The sequence below is a fragment of the Ursus americanus genome, chromosome 6 (assembly GCF_024610735.1).
Source record: "Ursus americanus isolate L20-20 chromosome 6, mUrsAme1.1.p, whole genome shotgun sequence".
Classification (NCBI taxonomy): domain Eukaryota; kingdom Metazoa; phylum Chordata; class Mammalia; order Carnivora; family Ursidae; genus Ursus; species Ursus americanus.
In genome coordinates this window covers 5,316,373-5,336,177 of record NC_142132.1, presented here as the reverse complement: position 1 = coordinate 5,336,177, position 19,805 = coordinate 5,316,373, and the positions used below count along the sequence as shown (strand labels likewise).

General features: G+C 41.0%; 1 protein-coding gene across 2 annotated transcripts in view; it reads left to right on the top strand.

The window, feature by feature from the left end:
* DOCK1 (dedicator of cytokinesis 1) overlaps positions 1 to 19,805 on the top strand; it is a 495,194-nt gene that overhangs the window by 293,385 nt on the left and 182,004 nt on the right. For both annotated transcript variants that reach the window (XM_045809510.2, XM_045809509.2), the window contains exon 28: positions 17,399 to 17,500. In XM_045809510.2, coding sequence (XP_045665466.2) covers positions 17,399 to 17,500 — 102 coding nt within the window. The remainder of the gene's footprint in view (positions 1 to 17,398; positions 17,501 to 19,805) is intronic.

Here is a 19,805-nt window from a genome sequence, read left to right as displayed (position 1 = left end):
CACCATTGTCTCAGAACATGCGTTTCGAGTTTATTGTAAAGGTTGCTTTGGTACGTGAATTTCTTTAGAATGGTACCCATTAGCTATCAGTTTAGGGATTCTTTTCTTTTTTTTTTTTTCTCTTTCTTTTTTTAAGGATTTTATTTAAGTGAGAGAGAGAGAGCATAAGCAGAGGGAGTGGCAGGCAAAGGGAGAAGCAGGCTCCACACTGAGCAGGGAGACTGATGGGGACTTGATCCCAGGACCATGGGATCCTGAACTGAGCTGAAGGCAGACTCTTAACTGACTGAGCCGCCCAGGAACCCTGGTTTAGCAGTCTTTAAAAGGATTGGAAAATCAGTGGGTAACTTCATCACAAGTACATTCTTCTGTCCACTGGTGGAATCGGTCTCTCCTCATTTCAAGTGATGACCTTTGCCGGTGGGACCAATTTTCCCTTGTACTTGTTTGTATCGGGCCTTGTCCTTCTCTCTGACTTTAAACATTATTTTTTTAAAAATGTCAACCTAATGCATACACGGATTTGTTGTTTTTTTCTAGAAATGAGAGTTCGGTTGGTCCCCAAAGTTTCCTGCCCTGGCAGAGTTTACATTCTAAGGAGGAGAGCTGATAGGCAATGATGATAATAAGTGGGTGTGTCATATACTGTTCCTGAAATAGGCAGGGTGTGGGGACCAGGTGTGCAGGCTCGGAGCTGAGCTGCAACTTGAAATGCGATACTGTAGGCTTAGCTCTTAGAAAAGGAGGCCTTGAAGCCAAGCTCTGAGGAAGGGAACGGAGGGAGTCAGGTGGTCTTCTGGCTGAGGAGCCTTTTCCAGAGGGCAGGGGCAGGCAGTGTCTGCAAGGGGAGAGAGCTAGGGAAGGTTCTAGGACCCCGTGGGAATGTGGCTTGAGCAGTGAGGGAGGTTACTAGTGCTGACATTTCAAAATACGGCAGAGGCGGTGGCCTACCCTACAGAAATTCATTTCCCCACTGTTCTGGAGGAAATCCAGAAACCCTAGATCAAGGCTTTGGGCAGGGGTGCTTCCTACCAACCGCTCTCTCCTTGCCTTGTGGCTTCTTTATAGGTCTTCTCCTCTGGATGGCTTTGTGCATCTTCTCTTCTTACAATGATATATTGAATTAGTTGCCCCCCCATGACCTCATTTAACATTAATTACCTCTTTTAAGGCCGTCTCTCCAAATACACTTATGTTTTGAGGTGCTGAGGGTTAGGACTTCAACATATGAATTTGGGGGGCCGCAATTCAGCCTGCAACAGAGCTGGAGTTGGGAAGGGATGGAGCAACTCAGGGACGGTCTTGGAGGCCCATACCTTCGTCTTCATTAATACTGCAGTTTTGCCTTTTATGTGTGGTAACGGTTTTATCCCAAATAATGGTGATTGCCTTACCAGAATTTGCATGGAGTTGTATTTGAGGTTTGTGATTCTCTCCAATAAATGCCTCCTATTGACTGTGCTTCTTTTTTTTTTCTTTAAGATTTTATTTATTTATTTGACAGAGAGAGACAGCCAGTGGGAGAGGGAACACAAGCAGGGGGAGTGGGAGAGGAAGAAGCAGGCTCCTAGTGGAGGAGCCTGATGTGGGGCTCGATCCCAGAACGCTGGGACTGCACCACCCAGGCGCCCCGACTGTGCTTCTTTTTAATTGATCAACCTAGATTTCTGCTTTTTGCCTCTTCCTGACACCTGAGCAGTTGATTTAAATTCAAAACAAGTGGGCTTCATTATCCTGTATGCTTTTTGTTTAGAAAGGAACTAGGAGCATTACATTTTGCAAACTTTTAACTGTGTAGCCAGATAATTCGCTTGTGAAAAACATACTCAATTTTGCAAACAAGTAGTGATTCTGGAAAATAATTAAAATTAGTCATTATAGTACCACTTTGCAGATTTACCTTCCACTACGTGCTGTTAAGATCTTGCCTAAGAAAGATTAATAAAAAATAAAGAAATCTTGAGTGAACATCTGTTGGAAAGTGACTTCCAATCTGCATCTTCTCTCTGTGACTTGTGATTAGAGTTTTGGGTCCAGGTAATGGGAAACCAATTTGATTTGTGATGCTTTCTTTTTTAATTTTATGTGCTTGGCGAGTAACTGCAATGCCCATGATTGTCATAAGGTAAAAATATTAATCTTAAAAATGTATGAATTTTGTTCAGGGAGATTAATCTTGATAAACCATTGTTTTGTACTTCCTAATTAAAAATCACGATGGTCACTGTTACGATCAAAGCTAAGTAATTTGCTAATTATAAAATGTGGCTCTAAATTTTAATCAGATTAGTGGAATGGCTTCTAGTATTCTCATTATGTCTATGTAGAATAAATAGGAAATATGAAAAATGTTTACTTAACTCTGGGTAATTGCTATATATTTTAATTGATATTTCCTTGACTGTTTTCACCAAGCGGACATCCAAGATGGTTCTTTCATTCTGTTTTGTTTTTGCAAAATTTGATATGAAGATGTCTGCAGTGTGTGCTTGTCAAGTGCATGACGTCACCTTACTCCAGGTACCAGAGAGTCTCCATTATTAACGTGCTAGTTTAACTCAACTCTGACAAGGGAAGCTAATGTTTCAATTTCACTACCAGTAGGCTCCCTGTCAACGCATTCTGTCCAGCAGCATGTGAGCTTTGTGTGGGTCCAGAATGGACTGCACATACAGCAGGCCTTTGGGAATGCCTGTGAAATGAATGAATTAATAAAGTGGCTCCATTAACATCCTAGGAAATGAGATTTGAGAAAAGTGTTGCTGTTCTACGTTTTGTTTTAATATAGCTTGTCCTTACATATTTATGTTTCCTAGGAAATCCCATTTTTACCCATTAGTAAGAATTTACAAGCATACCTATGTGCTTTTTTGGATGCTTAATTTTTTAAAATTGTGTTTATTTTTTATTTAAATTCAATTAATTAACATTTAGTGTATTAGTTTCAGAGGTAGAGTTCAGTGATTCATCAGTCTTATATAACACCAAGTACTCATTACATCACGTGCCCTCCTTAATGCCTGACACCCAGTTACCCCATCCCCCACCCCACCCCTCCAGCAGCCCTCAATTTGTTCCCTATAGTTAAATGTCTCTTATGGTTTGTCTCCCTCTCTGATTATGCCTTGTTTTATTTTCCCCTCCCTTGCCCTATGCTGATTTTATTGCTGATCCATTTGCTCTTCAGTGATAAAGCTCTTCCATTGTGGTAATATCCATAACCATATTTGTTTAGCCTCACATGTTTTGTTACAGGTGATCTCTAAGTTAGGAATATTTCCTTAACATGATGCACGAGGTCTGTCTTCAGCTAATATCCAAGAGATGAGATCTTAAATGTTCCCACTGCATAAAAGAAGTGGTAATTATGTGACCTGATAGAGGTGTTCCTAATGGTATGGTGGTAATTGTATTGCAAGAAGTTTATAATGTATCAAATCAGCTCATCCTGCATCTTAAGCTTACACCATGTTATATGTCCATTACACCTCAATAGGAAAATAGAAATAAAGAGTCAGATCCTAAAAGTATGCCGACTAAAATCTCTAAGAAAACAAAGACACCAGCAGTTATTGGTACAGCTTGACATTGTCTTGGTGATGATGGGCTGTGTCGTAAGTCTAGAAATGGGAATAAGAAAACAGAAGCACAGCAATGACAAAGGACAGCACAGACTTATTGACAGATATTTGATTTCTTTAGAGCCCACCCCTCCCCCCAATAACAAAAAGTGTTGGGAGTAATAACCGAATTCTGTAAGTTCAATCACAAAATACACACATTAAATTCAGTCATTTCCCAAATATACAAATAAAGATAGAAAATTTAAAAGGTTTTTGAAGAAGCCACCCCTCCCAGTAGGAGCAACAGTAATAAGAGCTGTTTACGATCCATATGACAAAGACCACAAAATAGTCTTGAATGGCCTAAAAATAGACTTGAACAAATGGACATACATTGTATTTGCAGAAATGAGAAGGCTGATATCCTAAGCCTCCTCAATTAATTAAAAAATTCCGTGGAATTTAAATTTAAAGTGAAATTTAATTTAATTTAAATTTAAATTCCATTGGGACCTGTTTCAAACTCAATCATGTGGTTGTAATGTTCACGTGCAAGAATAATTTGGCATGGATACTCCAGAACGATGTGAAAAACCCGAGTAATGATGTGAGGCTTGCACCACGGAATAACAAAGCCATTGTTAAAGTGTGACCCTGCTTTTATTAAAACTGGTCTGTTTGTATATGTGCAAGTTACGTATCATTTAGAGGGAATTTTATGATGACCAAATGTTCTCCTTTGCGTGTATTTTCAAGGTAATACAGTAACAGCCACACTGTTTAGTTGTACATTTTGACGGATATGTATGGTTGTGTCATCAAAACCAAGTGCAAGAGTTAGAGGATTCCATTCTCCTCCAGAAGTCCCTGGTGCCCCTCTGGGGCCCTTCTCCTCCCTCCGTTACTATCATGCTCAGTACTGTTCTGTCCTCTGGGCTCATCTGCTGATGGGAGACCTGTTGGTGTCTCCCTGTGTGGAATTATGAATAGAACTGTCTATAAACATTTTTGTAGAGGTCTCTGTATGGACCTATGTTTTCATTTCTCTTGGGTAAATACCTAGAAGCAGGATGGTTATGTCATTTCATCAGGTAAGTATATGAGTAAGTGTATAAGGACCTGCCAAAGTGTTTTCTAGAATGGCTGTATCATTTTGCCTTCAGACCGGCAATACAGGAAAATACCAGTTCCTCTGCATCTTCCTGCTTTTTTTTTTTTTTTTTATTAGACTTCAGCCATTCTAACAGGTGTGTCGTGGTATCTCCTTGTTTTAATTTGCATGTTCCTATTGACTGGTGACACTGAACAGATTTTCTTGTGTGTCTTGGCCATTGTATCTCTTTTTTTGTGAAGTGTCTTTGTAAAAATTTTTTTTTGCCAATATTTTGATGGGTTGTTTTTATTATCGAGTTTTTAGAGTTTTTATACATTCTGGGTACAAGCCTTCTGTCGGATATGCATTTTGCAAGTATCTTCTCCAATTCCACAGCCTGCCTTTTACTCTTTGCAAAGTCTTTCAGAGAGCAAACATTTTTAATTTGAAGAAGTCCGATTTATCCTTTTGTTTTTCTTTTGTTTTATGCTTTTTGTATCCTAAGAAATATTTGTCTTCCCCAGGCTCACGAAGGTTTTCTCCTGTGTTTTCCTGTAGAAGTTTTGTTATTTTGACTTTTGCATTTAGGTCTATGATATATTTTGAGTTGATTGTTGCATGTGAGGTAGGGTATGGATCGGACTCTCTTTCCCTCCCTTTCCTTCCTGTCTCAGTGTACCTTTTGGAAACACCACTTGTTGAAAATACTATACTTTCTCATTGAGTTTTCTTGGCACTTATTATGAGAATCCATTTGCCCGAAGTGTGGTCAGTTTGTTTCACTGACGTGGTCTTTCACCAGTAGGCCTGCTCTTTTGATACCTGTAGTTTTATAAGTCTTAAAATCTGGTAGTGTCCTGCTTGGTTCAGTGTTTATTTGGCTCTTTTTTGGCATTTGTTTTTCTGTATAAAGTTTAGAATTGGATGGTTAATTTCTACAACAAAGAACCTGCTGGTATTTTGTAACTGTAGATAATTGGTGGCATCTAAACGATGTTGATTCTTCTAAACTATGAATATATCTCTTCATTTTTTTTTTCTCAGTCTTCCTTGATTCTGTCTTGAATCTTTCTGAGTTTTAGTATATAAACTTCGTGGCTTTAAAATAATCTTCTGTGTGTGTTTCTGTATTTTATTCCGTGTCATCACCTCTGTCACTGCCAGCGTGAGAGCCGTTACTTGTTAAGTAGCCAAAGACTGTGCTAATATCCTTATGCATATGACCAATTTAAACCTTTCACCAATCCCAGATTTTAAAATCATGGTTGCTGTTGTACAGATGAGTAAACTGAGGCCCAGAGAGGTGAAATGGCCTTTTCTGCTTCGCACAGCATTCTTGATCTTGGTCAGGCGATGAGTCCAAAATGTCTGCCTCTGAAACATTGGCTCCCAAAATAATTTTGTATGGCACAGCTGTATAACACTTGCCACAAAGAGGACGGTATTGTAAAATACCGAATGGAGTGTAAGTGATATGAAGATGCATATTTGGTAGGGAAACAGGATGCTTCTGTTCTTGCCTTTTGCTTTCACTGTAGACTGTTTTGCTAAGGCGAGAATACTTACGTGCAGTGCATATGCCGCACGGATCAGCCATTCCTGCGTTTGAGAAGAATGCATATGGTGGAGCTTTATATGCACAAGCAGTACACCCCCATTTATTTATACTTCAGCTCCTCACACGTTTTCCTGAGTGAATATTCCTAGATTTGGGTTGCTTAAAGCTCTTCACTTCTCCGGTCTCCCCTCCCCAAGCGTATCTTAAAATAACTAAATCATTGCTTGTGTTCCTGTTATTACATTGAGTAATAGTTCCTGTGATTGGAAAAGAAACACTTCCTCCCTAGAATTCCCTTGTCAGTCTGTAATAACTCCCCTTTCTAATATTTGTAACATTGTGTCTTAATTAATTGTTGTCATGTGTGTCTTCTCCAGTAGACTGTGGGTAGACTCTGTATTCCCTCAGCTTTTTATTTTGAAATTCTTTCTTAGATATAGAAATTTGAAAAAAAATATTATAGTAAAAACCAGTATCTTCATCAACTAGACCCACCCCTTATGGATGTTTTGTCCAAATGCATTATCTCTGCCCTTACTCCCTTGTGAAGTTGTCTATGTGTGTAACGTAAACTTGTTTTTTTACTGGACCAAAAGTTCACCACGGAGGTCATGACACGTCATCCCTAATTGCTTCATGCATCTCTTAAGAATAATTCTCTACAAAGTCAATAAGATTATGACATCTATAAAAATAAACAGTGATCCCCTAATACAATGTAATACATGACCCAAATGAAATTTCCTCATCGATTTTTTGAAGGCCTAGGCCAGTTATCTTGTCAAATGTCCCATTTCTGAATCTGTCTGTGCATTTCCTCGTGAGCAAATGTTTTTGGCACAAAACACTACCTGGGTGATAATGTGCCTCAGCGTACCATCATAGTAGGAGGCTCAGAAGAATCTGTGGGTGGGATACAGTACTTTGAAATTGAGTGAATCTCTTCCTTTCCAGTAACCTTGACATGCTGTACCCATTGAGGACCCTGGCTGGAATCAACCAGTCCTTTTGCGGCTCAAAGTGGCGATCTTCAAACTGTTCTATTCCATCTGCACTTTTTAGTCTTCTGTAAGGAAGAGCGTTGCCTTTGCTTCTCATCCCACACTCTCCTCAGTTGTATATTAATATATCAGTGTAGATTCATGTTTTTAAAATTTAATGTTTATAATCCTTCACTCTTAGAATTCTTTTTGAGACTCAGATGTCCCGATTGTCCCACTTGTGGCTAGGGGAGCCTCCTCAAGTGTCCTCCTGCGTCCTTTTCACTTGGTTCCCCTGGTATGGGAGAGGGTTGTGTCTCTGGTTCCACGTGTGCTGATCTGGGCAGGGCTCTGTGTAGTGGCCTCTGACCCGCCCCCCTCCCCCCAGGAGCCCTGTGCTACTAACACATGTTCATTGAGTGATGCCCTTGTTAATACTGTGCACCATTTTGAATCTTCTCATCATTTTGGCCTTATTCCCTCAATTCCCTCTGGTGTATTCCAAGTGGCTCCATTTTCTGAGAATCTCCGGAACCTTTGATTTCCTCAGGGCTGTCATGAGGTGGAGACGGGTTAGCATGGAGCCCCAATGGGATGCGTTTCCTGCTTGTTGTGTTCTCCTTACACACCTGCTAGATAGGTACATTGCTCTGCAAAATTTATCTTGGGTACCCCCAGATTGAGTCACACTTCCCCACAGCAGGAGACTGAAAATAAACATCAAGGGCATTTAGCGTCAATATCCCTTTGGGGGCTTACAGAGTCATAAAGAGACGAGCTAGGAGTGCCGTATCGTGCTGTGTAGTGTTTGAGCATACATCTGCTCACGATATATGTATATATTTATGTATAAATAGGTATTTCCTTAGAAATAATATGTTATAACTGAGATTGTCTGTTTCTATTATATAATAATCTCATATTTCAAAATATACTTTATCTTCCTTACAATTCATGAACTAAATTTTTTAACACTTGTTATGTGACATAGTTTCCTCTTTACCCACATATCCAACCAATATAAATAATATTGAGAATAATATCCTTTATGATTCATAAAGCGGAATTTCATTTTATCCAAGAAAGTTTCCACTATAATCTATAACTATGATGGTGATAGTGTCCTTTATGGACAGAAGTCAATTAAAAAATACGTAGGCATATTGATCTTCCCTTCAGTGGTAAAATTTTAATATGACTAAATGATTCTTGTTTCTACTCCAGTGTGTTTAAAGATGCTGTATATCATGGGAGAAGATTTGGAAAATCCTAAGCTCTCTAAGGTTTTAATATTATCTGATTTACCAAGTTTATGAAAATAAATATAAAATTTTCTGCTTTGCTTTCTGACTTGTGTTAGCAACAAATGGATTATATTAAGAAGTTGTATACAAAGTATATATTCCTCACTATATCCTAAAGTAAACTTGTATATGTAAAATTTTATTGTAATTTATTTTTACCCTCTGCAACAAATGTGAATGCGTGCTTAATTTATTGCATTGAGTAAGTAGCACATAATTGTTACAGGTAACTTAAGATCCAGATAGTCCCTTTTGGTATATTTGACCTATATGTCTTCCTACAATTACTGCCACTGTAAAATTGAAATTGATTTTGTTTTTAAAATTAGATTTCTTTCCTTATAGTGTCTGCGATAATATGAAATACCAGTTCTCTATGAACTCAACCAGGCACTCAATTTAAATTTAAGATACAGGTGTAATTTTGTTGCCAGGAGTTGAAAAAAGTTAATAGATGACATTAGTGTAGTTTCTCAACCATACTATTTTTAATTTTGTGTAGTTCCTTTTTTACAAATATTCCTCACTTTATGGTACTTTATAAAATAAGGAATTGTAATATTCTGGAAACTAAATGAATAAGAAGGCCCCCATACATTGGATAAAGGCTTCATGGGACTAACTTGATCTTGAAATAAGAAAAGGAACACAACACAGTCCTTAGTTTTACCATGAATTGTATTTCTGGGAAAATGCATTAAGTTCAAATGATGTGAGTGAATACTCATTTTTCTGAGAACCTTCGTTTTAACAATAGTACCTGATTCAGTCTTTCAGTTATATCTTATGCTTCATCAAATATTTAATTAACAACGCGTGAAATACCTTTACACAAGTGCAGCCATGACTTGTGCCTTCTGACGTATTTTGCATGTCACACTTTTCCTTTCTTTCATTTTAGAACATTGTTCCACCTGCACTTTCAATGTTCATGTCTTTTCTGTAGTTTCCCTCCAGTCCTAAAAGGGTTAAGATGTTTCATATGACATGGAAACACGTAAGTGAGGAAATCAAAGCAAAGGGATAGAACTGTCATCCAACTATTTCAAAAAAATCTAAGGAGAAAGACCAACTTCAAGGATCATAGAATTTGGAAATATTTTTCCAAGTATGTTAGTATTATTTTACATCTGAGTAGTACATTTCCTTGGTTCATCAGGGCAAATAGTTAACTTGTCCTTAGAATTAGCTGCCCTCCACCCCATCCTTTCCGTTAGCAATTCGCAGCGCACTCCTCTTCACTTTCCTTTTCTCTTTAATGTTCTAGAATCATTGTTTTATCCCTAGTATTGTGAAATCTCATGATGATGAGTCTTGGTCATGCTTGACACTCAGAGCATGCCATTTGAGAAAAATTATATCATTTAATTATTTTCTATTTTTAAAAGTTTTTGACAGCTTTATTGAGATGTAATTCACATACACTAAAATTCATCTATTTAAAGTGAACAATTTAAGTGGTTAGTATAATCACAGAGTTGCTTAACTACTACCGTAATCAGTTTTAGAATATTGTCATCATCCCCAAAATAAATCTCTACCCATGAGCAGTCACTCCCCATTATCCCCAACCTTCAGCTCTTGCTAATCTCTAATTACTTTCTGCCTTTATAGGTTTGCCTCTTGTGGCTATTTCCTAGCAATGGAATCATGCAGTTTGGGGTTATCTGTGATTGGCTTGTCAATTTCTACAAAGCTGCTGGCTGGGATTTTGATAGGGATTGTATGGAATCTGTAGACTAATTTGGGGGATGCCAGCATCATAGCAATATGAAGTCTTCCAATCCATAAACATGGGTATATTTCTATTAAATATTTTATTTTTTTGATGTTTTTGTAAATAATTTTCTGAATTTCATTTTTGGATTGGTCATTGCTAGTGTATTGAAAAGCAATTGACTTTTGTATTTTGATCTTGTATCCTCAATTAGCTGAACTCATTTATTCTAACAGTTTTTAAGTGGATATTCTGTCATTTTGTAAAAACAGCTTTTGTCTCTCCATTTTCTGTGTTCTTTCTTTCTAGAATCCCTGTCTATCAGATAATGAATTTTTTCTCCAATTTTATTTATTTATTTGAGAGAAAGAGAGAGAAAGAAGGAGAGAAAATGGGGGGAGGAGCAGTGGGAGAGGGACAGAGCTGACTCCTTGCGCTGAGTTTGGAGCCCTAAGCAGGGCTCAACCCCAGGACCCCAAGATCACATGACTTGTGCCCAAATCAAGAGTTGGACACCCAACTGATCAAGCCACCCATGTGGCCCAGATACTGAATCTCTTGAATGCATTCTCTGATGTTCTTACTGTGTGTAGGTGTGTGTGTGTGTGTGTGTGTGTGTGTGTGTGTGTGTGTATCCTTGTGTTCCACAGAGGGTTTTGTTAGTTTTACCTCCCCACACTTCTATTAAAATGTTTATTTCTGCTATCATAGTTTGAATATTCCAGAATCCTTTCTTGGTCTTTGTTCCTTTTTTATAACATTATGTTCTTGTTTTATGGATATAATCTATCTAATCTATCTGCGATAATTATTAGAGCTCTTTGAATTCTCTCATATATCCCCATTTTTCCCCCTGGGTCTGTTTTTGCTTGCTCATTTTGATTTCTCTCACTCATGCTTGATTGACTTTACTCATGAGGCCATGCAGTCTCTATCAGACTACCTGTTTCACATGTGTGCACAGAGCTTGGAGGTGCAGTGAGCCTGGGTGGGCTGAACCTCTGTGGGCAGGCACTGCATGTGCTCTCTTGTGCTGGCCAGTTTCTCCAAAGAGGATTCTTCTGGTCCTTTGTTCCAGTTCGATATGGAGCTAAGACTGGTGGAAGGGGTTAGTTTAAACCTCCTTGTTGATATGCTGGGAGCTGAGTGGAACAGAGAGTGGAGAGCTTACAGTGTTTGGTTGCTTATCGCTAGATACTTCCCCTTTCTCTTCTGCTTTGTCAGGCACCCCCACCCCCCATGCCAAGAATAAATATGTGGTCCCCTGCCTGGGAGTGGGAGCATCCCCTCGGTGGTCATGCTGGGAGTGGGCAGATAGGCCACATATTAAAGACATCAGTGCTCTTGATTTCCACCTCCCATTGTAGCCTTGCTTTCTGAGTCTTCCTGGGGTTCTGTGCCTGGAATCAGGTGATCACCCCCTTCCTGCGTCTGGGGCGCTCGATAACCATTCGTGCTTCCCTTGAGCTTCCAGAATTCTCTTGTCTTTAGTTGTGTCTCTCCTTATTCTCTTCATCCATATAGGTTTGTGAATTAATCGATGTTCTTTATTGTCAGCTTAATGGAGGAAACAGAGGTGAATGCATGTTTTGGATAATTTTTAATTCGTCATGCAGAAGCCCTGAGGTATATTTTCAGAAACATCATCTCTGCAGAGACTTTGGAGGAGTCTTTGGGCCAGGGAACATTTGGAGCTACTCTTAGTGTTTATGTTTTAGAGTCCCTATTTTTCTTTATTTAATTTCCTCATAGCAAATAGGACCCTTACACATTTCACTTGTGGCTTTCCCTTTTTGAAAACAGAAAGGCTTCAGGAGCCCCAGAGCTTTCACCTTCACTGTACCAAGAACTCATCCATCCAAGTCTTACCTACCTTTGAAATGGAGGACGTTGCTCTCAGTTACTTCCCTTTCCCTACATAATTGTGCTAATAATGTTGCTTTATAGTATCAGTTCTTAGGCTTGAATGCCTCCCAAAATGAAAATCAATTCGGAATTCACTAAGTCATCCATCTTGCCACCTTTACCACGATTCTTGCCCAGTACCCCTGAGCAGTATATCACACCTGTCCCTGGAGGGTTCCTTTTTCTTTCATCTTTAGCGATGATTATGGGTTTCGTTTTCATCACCATATTTGAAACTTCAACATCTAAATGAGAGTATCTCTTCAAAGTACTTAGCTCAGTGAAAACATGTTTAAAATTTTTAGCAAGTCATCCCTGGCAGTCATGAAGTGTAATCCTGGATTTAAGTGGAATTCTCCGTCACTCAGACCTGGCGCCTGCCCTCCACGCTTGGTGCTCTTGGGTCACTGTTCACAGCTCCCATGGCTTCTGCGGTTTGCAGCTGCCCCCCAAATCCCTTACCATTTAGAGCACTTTGAAGAGAGTTAAAATTTCTGCCTGTGCCGTGGGTCCCAGAGAGAAGAGATGTGCTGTATGGAAAGTATGATCTCCAGGGTCATGTGAACCATTTTCATCTCATTGACAGAACCACCAAGAACAATTTCATACTCCCTCTTCAGGTCACATGGCTAAGTCCGTCTTTAGTACATAAAGGAGGCCCACCCTCGCAACGCCTCACAACCAGGCATTAGAATCCTTGCGATTGTTCTTTCTAATTCATGCACTCACCCTTAGCCCTTACACTAGGCAAAACTGACATAGATACTATTTAAGGGTAGGTCTTGTCCTCAATTCCCATTGTCCCAAATCTGCCCTTTTTAAAAATTGTTTACTTCTGTATCCTGCAGTGACATCTTAAGATTCATTTGCCTGCCGCAAACTGTCCCCTCCTCCACCAGCAGTCTTTCATTCTGCCTGTTCTTGGTTCTACCTGCCTCCCGTTCTGCCTGTTCCCTCTCCTACCTGTCCGCCTGCCTAGTACCCTGGGAGCCCAAGCTGATTGAACCCTGGGACATTGAGGGTGGTTCTAGGAGGTTCAGAGGCAAATGCAGCCCAGGGCTTGAGGAGCCGTCCAGAGCAGTGACCACGTCTGCATGGACAGGGTGGCCCGTGGATGAGATTTTTGTGGATAGGGGAGCTGGAAACACAGGACTTGGGGACAGGGAGAGTTGGTCCCTGCTGCCAGATGACATCTTTTTCTCTCAGGACCATCTTCTAAAAGATTAATATATTTTCAGTTTCCAAAAATAATCTTGTTTTGTCCTCCCACCCCTGGTGACTATGTATGTTTTTCTTCTTTCTTTTCCTCATTGTTCCTTCTTTTTCTTTATCTTTTTTTTCTTTCTTGTGTTATAGTTTTTATATTGCTGAAATATGGATATGTAATTATCTCCATGTTTGTTCCTCAAGCATTTTCTCATGTTATTAAAATAGTTCAGATTTGCATAGTTAATGTTTAAGGTTTTAGTGGTTGCATAACGTTTCATGATTACGCTCTGGGAGGGTTGCTTGATTTAGCAAACAGCAATACAGGGCACCCAGTTCAACCTGAGCTTTGGCTAAATGATAAACAGATGTGTTCGTGTATGTATGTTCCATGCAATATTTTCTAATGCAATATTTGGCACATACTTATTTTTTGTTGTTCATCTGCGATTCCGAATGACCTGGGCATCCTGTATTTTATCCCACAATCCTACAAAACGTGTTATCTAACACAGTTGCTTATTGCCCAACACGATGCAGATGTTTTCAGCAATGTGATGGACATCTTTAGGCATGAAATTTCATATTTTGAATTAACTTCCATAGTTGGATTGTTAGCAATAGAATTACCAAGGAGATGAGTATTTTTTCCAAGACTTTTCAAAGCTATTGCCAAATCGCTTTTTAAAAAGGTTATAGCAATTTACGCTCCCACCAGCAGTGTGTAAGAGTGCTCATCCCCGGCACCCTTGCTCACATTATCCACACTTAAATACTCGTTTGCTATTTTGGCAGGCAAATAATGATATATCATTTTCATCTGTGATTACTAATGAAGTTCACATTTTTTTTGTTTATTAGGCATTCTGTGTCCTGATTTTTAAGTTTTCTGCAACTGTATCCTGACTTCTCTGCCCCTACTTTGCATTGCTTTGAACTCTAAGGAATACGTCTGATTTTTATTTATTTCCTTGTTTTTCCTCTGCCACTGGGGCTGGAACCTGGTCCCCATGTTCAGGTTTCAGGACGAGTTCTGCACAGTCACCACCAGCCTACCTGCCAACACACCCATTGTTGAAAAGCAAAAGCATCCTAGGACTTCTAAATGCATTTCAAATAAATCAATTAAAAAGTATAGGATAGTAATTTTCCTTCGAGCCTGCAGAATGAAAGTTTTCTTTTCACAATTCTCCCCCATTGCTGTTTCTTGTGTATGGACTGAGTTCAAATATAGCTTCTGTAATGACCACTGTGTCCGCCCCCCAGAACCTGGACCCCCCCCCCCCGCCCCGCCCCGCCCCGCCACGTCCACTGTACAGAGGAGTTCTGCTGGTTCATGAGAACAGTAAAGCTTCATGGTCGCCGCTTCTTTTCCCTCTGGAAATATGGGCACCCCATGCATGGGGCTCCATTCCAAAGGCAAGGGGGAGCATTGCTGTGGATTTCAACAGGCATGTTACCCCATTCCTATTGGGGTCCAGAGCTTCAGCATAGTAAAGAGTAGTAAGATAGCAAGGTTTGCTTCCTCTAAGAAAGAAAGTCTCAACACATGTTCTGGAACATTTCTGTAGGTAAAGTAATAGCACATTTGTCCTCCCTGGCCTTTTGACCTCTAACTCATGGTGGTGCCCTGCCTCTCTGTCTCCTTCCCTGGGTGTCCTCTCGATTAGTCCTCATCACTGTAAAATAAGAGGCCGTTGGCTTGCCTTCCCTGCGATATTCTCATCCCAGGCGAAGTCTTCCTGACTGGCCATTTGCATATTCCCAGAACTGGCGTTGTGGAAACTGCTGCGTTCTCCTGACTTCTTCATTTTCTGCATCATGCCAGCTACCCCAGCCTTGGCCTTGCATGAAGTTTGCCGCATTATGTGGCAGTCTGCTCCCTAAATTGAGTATCTCCGTATCACCTGTTTGAATATCCGCCCAGACTCCCGACGAGCTGCTTTTTCTCATCCGTGCTGCTCAACGCTCCTGCTCTTGGCATTCTCAGACCCGCTCTGGGGTCTTGCTTTTCTTTCTTCCAAATTGAAGGTACACTGCATCTAATTACACATGGCTGGCTTTGTGATTTTGGTGATTCTCACGTGAAAGCCCCCATTTTTAAACTGTTCTGACCTGCTAAAAATTAACTTGAGCCCCTGCTAGGTGCACCTTGGCCCATTCAGGCCTCTTCTTGCTCTAGAAAAGCTCCTGGTCTCTGGAGGAGGAGCCTGGCCACAGAAGGGTGCGTCAGGGAGGAGACCGGGGCACCTGTCTGTGGTGGCCTTTTCTCACCCTCCTGCCACTTTCCTGATGCCTGTCAGAAAGGGAGTCTCCACTTCACATTGGCCATCAGCAGAAGCCTCAGATTGCTCGGAAAAGAAATTAAAATGTACATCCGGACAAGAGGAAAGACATTAGCTCAGCTACTAAGCGCCCCCCTTGTACCTGGCAGTGCTGGGTTCTTGCCCAGTTTTGTCGCTTACTCCTTGAGGGGGACACTCAGCCTCTGCCTGACTGCCTGTCAAATGGGACAAGAAGAGAATCCGTGGTGGGGTTGAACGGGGCCTCGGCACAGCATTCGACACATGGTGGTTGATCAACTCGTAATATTACGAAGACCCTTTTCCAAAAACTAGCGTCTCTAAAGAGTAGAGATACAAAGGCAGCTTCTCCTGAGCTCACGGGGATGCCAAATAGTTACGTATTTCCAAAGTTCGTATGCATAGACGTTGTGCCATTTTCCAAATCATTCCTCCAGCGGAAAACAAACATTCTTTAACTCTTCCTCTGCACACCAACTTGGAATCCAAATCTGGGCAATTATCATCATTCACAAATAATTTACATTTCTGTACAAATGGAACATACTGTATTGTCATTCTCGCATTTGTTCAATTTGTGTAATGCACCCTTTGAGGACTCATTTGGAAGCACACATGTATACTGGAGAAAGAAAATTGGGAGAAATACCGGACTGTAATGTTTCACTGTAGAGTATGTGTTCCAGATTAATGCAGAGGACATGGAGGTATTCGAATACACTGCTTAGTGAGAGTGGGGGTCGTAAAAGAATGCAGTTCTGAACTCATTGAAGAGGGCAAAATTGGGGATATGTCTGAATGTATGTCTCATCCTGTAATTGGGCCAGACTCATACTGGTGTAATGGGAGAAAATATATGTGCTATGTTTCTTAAAATGTCATGAAGTTCGGAGAAAATATAGAAAAGCAAGGATGGCTTTTAAGATGTCCTGTGCCATGACCCACAGAAGGGATAAATTGTGGACAGTGGCAACAAGGTCAGTCCCCTAAAGTGCACACACACACACACACACACACACACACACACACACACTTACACGCACACGCCCGTGCATACTCAGAGTCGCACACATCCTAGCTGCCTCTTCATTAGCTGCTTTGGCCTCTTGTTTTCTCCATGTCTTGACTCTGTTGGTTGGTGTCTGTTTTCCCTCCTCCTCTTCCTTGTCTTCCTGCTCTGTCTGCTAGGAGAAGCCCTCCTCTCGCCCACTTTACATACTGATGAGCCTGCATGCCTCCTCACGTTCTTCTTGTGGAAAAGAATTGGACCATAACTCATTGTGGAATCGGTGGTGATTGCCTCCAAATTGGCCAAGGGGGACACAAGCAGATTTTGAGAAATAAAAGGCCTCTCTTTGCCACGGCCCAAGAGGAAGGGCTGCACACACATTTCGCCTGGTAATAAGAGCAGCGATTTTCCATGGGGCACAAAATAGGAGTGTCAGTGGTTTCAATCTTACCTTTAATTTTTGCATATTTAATGCAAAAATATTTAGAGCTGGTTTTTCCAGCCTGGACAGCCATGTGTCAGGAAGCATTTAATGCAGTTAGAGAGAAGGCGGTATAGCAAAGCCGAAGATTGTGAGGTTGCAAGGACCAGTCCTCTTATGCTAGCCAGCCAGCCAGGGGGCTGGAGTTCGGTGACCCCCTGCCCATGCCCCGTTGCTTCTCCCTGACTATTTCCACACCAGACTCTTAGTTGATACCAACGTTTCCTATGAGTGGTTTTCTCTCTCCCCATCTAATTATTTCTTTTGATTCCTCTACAGGGAAACTTTGTAGCTTGTATGACAGCCATTTTACGACAAATGGAAGATTATCATTACGCCCATTTGATCAAGACTTTCGGAAAAATGAGGACTGACGTTGTGGTGAGTGTAACTGTGGCCGTTTTCATATGATGTGTTTGGGGGCCAGCATTTTAGGCAAAACACTGGTGTTGGTATTTCCATTTTAAGTGTCACTTTGCATGGGAATTTGGCTCCAATTGGTTTGGGAAGCGACCTGGTAAGGGAGGCCATGTTTCTAAGAAGGTAAGTGTCCCGACACACGGGCTTGTTCCTAACACTGAACTGGGCGGTGACTCAGCATGTCAGCGCAGAAAGAGCTTCCTTATGCTCTGGGATCGCTGGAGATGTGGGGCCACTACTCATGGACAGTCTTCTAGTAACTCCTGTTCACGTATTGATTGGCTTCTCAATAGCAGAAGCCAGAGAGTCTTTTCAGCTTTAAATTATACTCTGGTATTAATTAGCTCTAATCATGGGAGCTCATCAGCTTTCTCCAAATAATTCTCCAGTCACCCTCGATACAACTATGATACAGCTTAATTAGGAGAAGCATAATAGAGGGGAAGTTAGTGCTTAGAACCACCTCCCCAACGACCTGAAATCCCACGGCCAGGTGGCAGATGTCTTCTGCAGAGCTGCCACCACACTTGTTGGCAGAGTTCTTGGTTAGATGTTGACCTAAACTCTGGGGTCTAGTAACACAGATTTCATTTCTGAGACCCCTAGATTCTTATAGGATCCAGCAAATTCTGCTAGTGTTTCTAGAACAAGGTTGGTGACACTTAACATCGTTATATCTACCTTACTAAGGGAGGAGAAGAAGAGTGCACTTAATAGTTATTTTCCAAAGGATTATTTCTAATAAAAAACATCCTTATTAATTGTTGCCACTCTGAGTGTGTGTGTGTGTGCATGTATTTAAATTTCTAAGGAGACAAAAATGGGTCCACACGTTAAAATCAGCAGTTTTCCTTAAATGAAAGTAAAGGAGCGAGAATGTATATGTGTTTGTGTCTCTGGGTGTTTAGTTCTTTTCAAAAATCCAGATGTGCAGCCTAAAGGAGGGGTCGCTCAGGTACGTGATCTGCATCATGTTTGTGTCCTGTCATTCCTCAGCTGTCATGATGCAGTGAAATCACATGTGAGACGTGGAACGTTCCGTGCCACCAGTGAATCTTAACTGTGTCCCTCAGCCCTGTTTGGGTCAGTGGAAGGAGAGCTGTAGCTGAACCTATAGGAGCAATTTCCTAGATGGCATTCTAGGCTGAATAATGCAGTTTTCAGAATGAGCAGCATTACCCATCCCGAATACTTAGGGCTCCAATTAATCATTTACCCCTTATCAGAATAGTCCTATGATCCAAATTCACACATGCAAGCCGTGAAAAATATTTCATCTGAACTCTTAAGAGGTGCCGTTGGAGGGAAGCTTTAGTGCCTTGTGAAACGTGATTCTACAGAATGGTTTTGTTTTGTTTTGTTTTAAGATTTTTTAATTTATTTATTTGACAGAGAGAGAGACAGCCAGCGAGAGAGGGAACACAAGCAGGGGGAGTGGGAGAGAAAGAAGCAGGCTCATAGCGGAGGAGCCTGATGTGGGGCTCGATCCCATAACGCCGGGATCACGCCCTCAGCCGAAGGCAGACGCTTAACCGCTGTGCCACCCAGGCGCCCCTCTACAGAATGGTTTTTAAAAATGACTGTAATTTGCTGAATTCCAAGTGTGTGCCCTCTCTCCTTGCACGGAGCAGATGATCACATATTTACTACGTGTTGTGGTCCTGATTTCCCCAGGGACTTTTTTTTCTTTGGACACAGCAGTTCAGAAAAATCAATTATTTGCGGACAATTTGATTTCCGTTATAAAATGGCATTTGTGGTTTGGATATCACGAATTCATATTGCAAGGATTGTAGACCTTTTTTATTGTTGTTAATCTGTCAGAACCTTTGTAAAATGGGTTCCTGTCCATTAACTGTACATGGAAAGTATTTGACTATTTTTCTATTCTGACAACCACTCACAAAAATGAGAGATCATTTTGTGTTAAATAATTGAAAGTTAGTTAGTACTGCGATCTGAAAATCGCCTGGACCATTTTCTCGGGATCATGTCCTTGTAAAAAGCGCTGCTTCGTGTTTTCGAATTTAGCCCTAGTTTGGTTGGATGCGCGATTCCCATAGAAAACCGCAGTTACCATCAATGCCACAGTCATATGCCGCAGAGCTGTTACTTTTACAGTCTCTCAAATGGCCGCTCGGACCCCAGGCCGGGGAGAGGAGGGAGCACAGCGTGAGGCAGAATGACTGATCCAGAAAAGGAAAAGAAGGGGCGCGTGCGGTTCCCGACTCTCAGGACAGAGTGTCTCTTTAGCGTGGTGCGTCTC